The sequence below is a fragment of the Myotis daubentonii genome, chromosome 3 (assembly GCF_963259705.1).
Source record: "Myotis daubentonii chromosome 3, mMyoDau2.1, whole genome shotgun sequence".
NCBI lineage: Eukaryota > Metazoa > Chordata > Mammalia > Chiroptera > Vespertilionidae > Myotis > Myotis daubentonii.
In genome coordinates, this window is record NC_081842.1 from 80,877,733 (window position 1) to 80,885,022 (window position 7,290).

At 40.4% G+C, this 7,290-nt stretch overlaps 1 protein-coding gene across 2 annotated transcripts in view; it reads left to right on the top strand.

Annotated features, from left to right (window-relative positions):
• NIT2 (nitrilase family member 2) overlaps nt 1–4,578 on the top strand; it is a 30,746-nt gene extending 26,168 nt beyond the window's left edge. Inside the window, exons 9-11 of one of the 2 annotated variants that reach the window (XM_059687972.1) lie at nt 448–503; nt 881–973; nt 1,083–4,578. In XM_059687972.1, coding sequence (XP_059543955.1) covers nt 448–503; nt 881–972 — 148 coding nt within the window. In that variant the 3' untranslated portion in view covers nt 973; nt 1,083–4,578. The remainder of the gene's footprint in view (nt 1–447; nt 504–880; nt 974–1,082) is intronic. The other variant, XR_009451873.1, reaches the window with a different exon arrangement.
• The last annotated feature ends 2,712 nt before the right edge of the window (nt 4,579–7,290 follow it).

Genomic DNA, 7,290 nt, shown 5'->3' on the forward strand with positions numbered 1-7,290 from the left:
AGGGCCTGCCTCATTCTCCCAGTCAGGGAGCAGCCCTGAGAGGGGTGAGGAAGCAGAGCCAGACCGCCCTTGTCAAGGATTCCTGTGGACATGCACTCCTGAGCGGGTGGGGGGGCACCTCCCTTTGGTTATACGTGGCTCTGGCCCAGATGTTTATGTCATGGAATAAGAAAACTAGGAGTTTGCAGTTTAGAAAATATACTCCATAATTTTCTCACTAAGTCCTAGCAGAGCTTTTATTTCCACTTTATAATTTATTAAAAGTGACTTGGCTTAAGGCCACACAGGATTTTAAATGGTAGAACAGGAGTTTATATCCTTCCTTTCTGGTTTTAAATCTCGGATTCCTTGCCCTTTGGCCTGCCAGATGGGGAGAAAAGACAGAGAGAGGTCTTGAATATCAGCAGATGTCAGTGAACCCACTCATCTCCCCTGAATCTTTTTCAGGGGCGAGGTCCTGGCCAAAGCTGGCACTGAAGAGACGATCGTGTATTCAGACATAGGTAAGATCTGCCTCGCCCAGGGCATCAGGTTAGGCCTCTGGCATCCCCAATGCTCTGAGGCCAGATTCCATCGCTGGAGCAGCCTGTCACCTGGAGGAGTTCCTTTGTTCCCGCCCCCCCACCCACCCCTCCCGAGTTTATCCTTGGTTCTTGGTCAAGTCTTCAGGGCTATAGTTCATTTTGTTCATTTTGAGTTATTTTGGTTTGGTTTGAAGTGACTCCAGGGGCTGTGCCAGGCCATCTGTGCCTCTAGACAAGGCCTGTATTACTGAGTTACTTGCTGAGACTCTGGTAGTTTTTATGCTGTTGGAGAGGAAAAATCCCTGTGGTTAGTGCAGAGTTAATCTTATTAACAGTGCACTTTCCTGTTTTTGCAGACTTGGAGAAGGTGGCCGAAATACGCCAGCAAATCCCCATATTTAGCCAGAAGCGATCAGACCTCTATGCAGTGGAGGCGAAAAAGCCCTAAGGTTTGTGTTTCCAATGTGTCATGAAATAGAAGGATATGTTTCAGCAACATCAATTCCCTGCTGAATTCTTTAACGGGGACCCTTTCTGTTTGTTTGTTTTTAATTTTAGCCTTCCTTTCCTGGGAACTTTCTGTTGAGATGATGGAACTTCAGCACACTGATATTCTCCACACCATATTAAATAGGCAAAAAGGACTCAGGCTGGGCATTGAAGAGCGGGAGGAGAAGGCGATGGATCCAAACCTTATTCCATAATTGCATTACGTCAAAGAAGTTGGTAAAAGTATGAGATTTGGGTATTCTGGTGGTTGATTTACCTGATATAAATGTATTTGTGTCATAAACCTTTTATCTCATTGCTGGAATTGGAATCTGTTATGTAGAAAGTGGGTATACTGTTTTCAGCAGTACCTTAAAGTTATATTTTGGGTTTATGAGTAGCTGTGGGAAGCAAGGTGATGGATGGGTCCTTGGTGTTTGCTAGGGGAGATGGCAGCCCTGTAGCAGCCTTCAAGAAGGAGCTGAAGAGTCGACCCCAAACTCGCCAGGTCTTAGGGGCAAGACTGTGTCAACAGTGAGGCCTGTGGGAGGATGGCAGTAGAAGCATTTGGTCAGGTGCGGGAGGCCATCCATTGTCAATGCTATCATGAGAGTGCATCAAGGAACTCGGAAGGCTGATGAACCTTGATTTTTAGCAGGGCTAAAAGCTATGCACCGATTGTTCTGTGTTGAGATAGTGATGGCTTGAAGCAATTTCCTGACCTAATAGCCTCAAAGTAAATCTTTACTGATCTTTACTGACCTTTGAGATTGTCTGCTACCTGTTTGCCATGCTTAACTGAGGGCAAGATATGTATCTAAAATTGAATAAAAGCTGACAGGGCCAGGGTTTCAGGGAGCTTCTCCTCTAGAGAGAGGTTTCCACCTGGCCCCCCATGCCTTCTAAATTCATATTTCTTGTCTAGTGTTTTCATTTGTGTGCACCCCTTTTCAGATTCTGAACCCTAGCCGTGCTGGATGCGGCAGTCAGGCAGCTTAAGTATGTCTCTGCAAGAGGTGTCTTTTTTTAAGATTATTAATTGATTTTGAGAGAGAGAGAAGCATCGATCAACTGCCTCCTGCACACCCCCCCAACCGGGGATCTATCCTATAACTCAGGCATGCGTTTTAATCAGGACTCCAACCTGCAACCTTTCAGTGCACAGGATGACGCCCAACCAACTGAGCCACACCAGCCAGGGCAAAAGAGTTTTTCTTGATAGGAGTGTCTGAAAGTCTCTCTCTTTTTGTTTTTTCTTTCTAGTAATACTCTTTACCTTGATAAAGGCAAGTTTTTAGCCTAATGGTTCTGGGAATTCTTTGTGGCAATTAAAAATGAAGAATTTCAATGAACTGTTATTTATGTATGTTATAGCTAGCAATGGGCTGGTAATGTTTAACAACTAGCTGTCCAAGAAAAAGCCCTGATTTAGTGGTAGCATTTTCCAATTTCTGTGGTGTACATACTTCCACCCTGGCCAAGTTCCCTCTATCAATATGATACCTCTACACACAGAATGGGGAATAGATGTGCACCATCTGACGTGTGCACATCCATGAAACACCATTAGTCAAGGTAATGAAGATGCCCACTCCACCATCAAAAGTTTCCTTGTTCTCTTTTATAGTTCCTCTAGTTATTCCCAGGCACTGACTGGCTTTGTCACTGTAGATTAATCTGAATTTTTTAGAATTACATAAAAATAATATATGTGCCATACCATATATGTACTTTTTAATTTGTCTTTCATCATTATTTGGAGATTATCCATATGTGTGCATCAGTAATTCATTCCGTTTTTATTGCTGAGTAGTAGTTTGTTGTATGGATATACCATCATTTCTCCACCTGTTAATAAGCATTTGAGTTTCCAGTTTTTGGCTATTACAAATAAAGCTTCTTGTATAAGTTGTTCATTTCTCTTGAGTTAGATATTTAGCATTGGAATGAAATGGTGGGATCATACGTGTATTTCACTACCAAATTGTTTTTCAAAGTGATTGTGCCATTATACATCACTACCAGCAATCTGTTAGAATCCCAATGTGCTCCACATCCTCACCAACACTGGTATGATTAGTCTTTTTAATTTCATCCATTTTAATGGGCATGTAATGTTTTCTTGTGGTTTTAATTTGTAGTTCTGTAATCACTAATGATGCTGGGTATCTTTATTTATCTGTATATCTTTGGTAAAGTGTTCATATCTTTCCTTCATATAAGTATTGGGTTATTTACCTTTTTATTAATTATTATGAGTTCTTTATATACCCTAGATAAAAGTCTTTTTTCAGGCATTATGTTTTGCAAATTTATTCTCCAAGTCTGAGAAAAAGAAAGTCTTCATTTTCTTAAAACTATTGCTTAAAGAACAAAGGTATTTAATTTTCATGAAGACTAATTAATACTTTTTTTCTTTGAAGTTTATCTTTTCTAAGTTTTATGTAAATGTATTTATGTATTATGCAAATCATCAAATCCAAGGTCACTAAGACTTTATCTTAAATTTAAGTCTACAATCTATTTTCAGTTGTTAATTTTTGTGTGTGGTGTAAGAGTCAAGATTTTTTATTTTCTTTTTTTGGCCTATGGTTGCCTGTTGTTCCAGTACCATTTGTTGGAAAGATTATCCTATGCCCATTGAATATCCTTGGCTCATTTAGGAAAAGTGAATTGACCATATACATCTCAGTCTATTTCTGGACTCTATTTTAATTTCATCAACCTATTTGTCTATCTTTATACCAGTAACTAACTGTGTTGATTATTGTGGCTTTCTAATATGTCTTAAAGTCAGGTAAAATTAGTCCTCTAACTCCCCCCCCCCCCAAATTGTTTAGACTATTCTAAGTTCTTTGTATTTCTATGTAAATTTCAGAATCAGGTTGTAAATTTTTACGGAAAAGTCTCTAGGGCTTTTTATTGGGATTGCATTGACTCTTGAATGCAGTTTGGTAGAAAATTGACATTTTAACAGTACTGACCCACTGACCCATGAACATGAGATGTCTTCTCAGTTATTCAGGCCTTCTTTAATTTCTTTTAGCAGTATTTGGTAGTTTTACTGTGAAGAATGAAAATTTTTTGCCGTAGCTGGTTTGGCTCAGTGGACAAAACATCGACTTGCAGACTGATGGGTCCAGGATTTAATTCCAGTCAAGGGCACATATGGAGAGCGGCTACAGCGTTCAGACAGGATCAAGCCTCGGACTGACTTGTGGCAAAGCCACATATAAGTCCCAGCTTGGAGGTCAAAACCCTGCCAGCACAAGTATAGCCAAAAGGCTATGGTTGTAAGCTTGACCTTACAGTCCAACCCTGCAGTCCTAGGTAGCTAAGGGATGTGGGCTGCGGGAGGTGCAGCAAGTGCTGCCTAAACAAGGCTTGATAGAGAGCAGAGAATGGGAACAATAGGAAAGAAGCAGATTTGAAATTCGCAAGAACATTGTAAACATCTTGCCCTTGTTTTGCTTTGTGTGATCTGACTATAAAATAAAGCCATGGTTTGCAGGCTGTGTCACTGTTTCCTCATCCAGGCACAGTGATCCACCTGGTCCTAACTGTATTCTCCTGTCTGTTTTCTTTAATCCTTCACTGCCCCTCCTCAAGTTCAACACTGGCCATGCTGGACACGGTTCAGGCACATGCCTGGGTTGTGGGCTCGATCCCCAGTATCTGGGACGCAGGAGGCAGCCAATCAATGATTCTCTTTCATCATTGATGTTTCTCTCTCTCCCTGTCCGTTCCTCTCTGAAATCAATAAAAAATATATTTTTTTTTAAAAGGTGAAATGATAATCACATACTTCTTTAAAAATTGCATTTTTTTGGTCCAATGCATCCGCTAGGGCTGCTGGTTCTTTTGTGTGTGTGTTTTTAATGCTAGAGTATTGTTTTATAAACTTCAGTTTCCAATGTCTCACTGCTACTATATAAATTAAAATTTATTTCTGAATTTTATCTTATAGCCTACAACCTTGCTAAACTCACTTTAGAAGCTTTTTTTGGGTAGATTCTATATGATTTTTTAAAATATAGTAGAGCATGTCTGCAAATTAAGACAGTTTATAAAATAAATGAGCTTCTTTCTTTCCAATCTGGTTCCTTTTTATTTTTTCTGCCTTATGGCATCGGCTAGACCTTTCAGAACAGTGTTGAATAGAAAAGTACACATTTTTATGGTCCTGATCTTATGGAGAAAGCATTTAATCTTTTATAGGTGCCCTCGATCAGATTGGGGGAACTCCCTCTATTACTAGTGTGCTGAGAGTTTTTATCAAGAAAGGATGCTGGATTTTTCAGAAGCCTTTTCTGCCTTTATTGACACAAGTACATCTTTTCTTCTTTAGCCTGTTTTTATCATGAATTACGTTGACTTTGCAATGGTAAACAAATCTTGTGTTTCTGGGATAAATTTCACTTGACCACAGTATATTAAAATAAGGTTCTTTTTAATTTGTTGTTGGATCGATTTGCTAACACTTTAAGAATTATTGCATCGGCCTTGGCTGGGTTGCTTAATTGGTTAGAACAGTGGTCGGCAAACCGCGGCTCGCGAGTCACATGCGGCTCTTTGGCCCCTTGAGTGTGGGTCTTCCACAAAATACCACGTGCGGGTGCACACGTACAGTGCGATTGAAGCTTCGTGGCCCACGCGCAGAAGTTGGTTTTCGGCCTGGCTAGTCTATTTTGAAAAGTGGCGTTAGAAGAAGTGGGGGGTGTGAAACGCGGCGCAGGGGAGGCACGCGGGATTCATGCACGAGCTTGAGCCAGTCAGTCAGCAGTCTCATGTGCAGTGGTTAGTGCTAGTCGTGTCCGCAAATCGTGTGCGGGTGACAAAAGTACCTACTTGAAGCATAAAATTATCTGTATTTTTCCAACCAGCTGCAAATCCTACAGGTATTTTTGTCATCAATTTAAGAATTGTAATACTTTTGTGTTGGTGGCTTTATTATTATAAAAGCCACATGTGGCTCTTTGGCCCCTTGAGTGTGGCTCTTCCACAAAATACCGACTTCTGCACGTGGGCCACGAAGTTTCAATCGCACTGTACGTGTGCACCTGCACATGGTATTTTGTGGAAGAGCCACACTCAAGGAGCCAAAGAGCCGCATGTGGCTCGCGAGCCACCGTTTGCCGACCACTGGTCTAGGAGAACTGCGTGGTAATTTGTTTGCATCCTGTTTCCTAATATCAATTATTCTGGCTAGAGGTTTATAAGTTTTATTGATCTTTTCAGCGAACAAGCTTTTGGTTCCATTGATTATCTGTTTTTATAATTTGATTTTATTTCTGATCTTTTTTTTCTGCTTGCTTTAGATTTCATTTGCTCTTTTGCAAATTTTCTTAAACTGGTTGGTGAGAGTCACTGATTGGAGATTTTTCCTTCTTTCCAATCGGTGTTCAGTGTTTTAAAATTTCCTCTAAGTATTGCTTTAGATGCATCCCCAACCTTAGATATGTCGTATTTTTATTTTCATCCAGTTTAAAATATTATCTAATTTCTCTTTTGATATTTTTCCTATGAGCCAACAATGATTTTGTAGTTATTTCGTTTCTAAATATTTGGGGATTTTCCACATCACTGTTACTAATTTCTAATTTGATTCCACTGTGGCCAGATAACATACCCTGTGTAATTTGAATTCTTTTAAATATATTGAGGCTTGTTTTATAGCTCAGAGTATGATCTCTTTTAATAAATGTTCCATGTGCAGTTGAAAAGAATGTGTATTCTGCAAGTTGTTTGGCAGAGTGTTCTATAAATGTCAACTAGGTCACATTGGTTGATAGTGTTTTTAAGTCTTCTATAGCTCTACTGATTTTCTGTCTAATATTTCATTTAAGTTGTTAACAGAGCGGCGTTGATAATTGTGGATTTGTCTGTTTATCATTAACTTTTGTCTTCATGTATTCTACACTTGATCTTGGCCAAAAGGCCAAGAAGCAATATCTTCATGTATTTGGAAGCTTTGTTATTTTTTTTTTTAAATGCAGTCAATTTTATTTTCCTTAAACCACAAAATAGAGTCTTTGGTTGTACAAACATCACTAGTTACAGTCTTGCCAAGAGGTCCCAGCTGGGGAAGGGGCAGTTAGTCTGTGGCCAGAACTCCTGAGGGGTCTCTAAAATGCTAACACCCAGATTAAAAGACTTGGGGCAAGGGTGGTGGTGGTGCTGGCAGGCCTGTAGGAGGGCACTGGCCCAGGCCTCCGTGCCCCAGCCACAGGGGGCGGCGGCTGCTGCACAGGCCCATGGCGCCTGGTGAGGGCCTGCC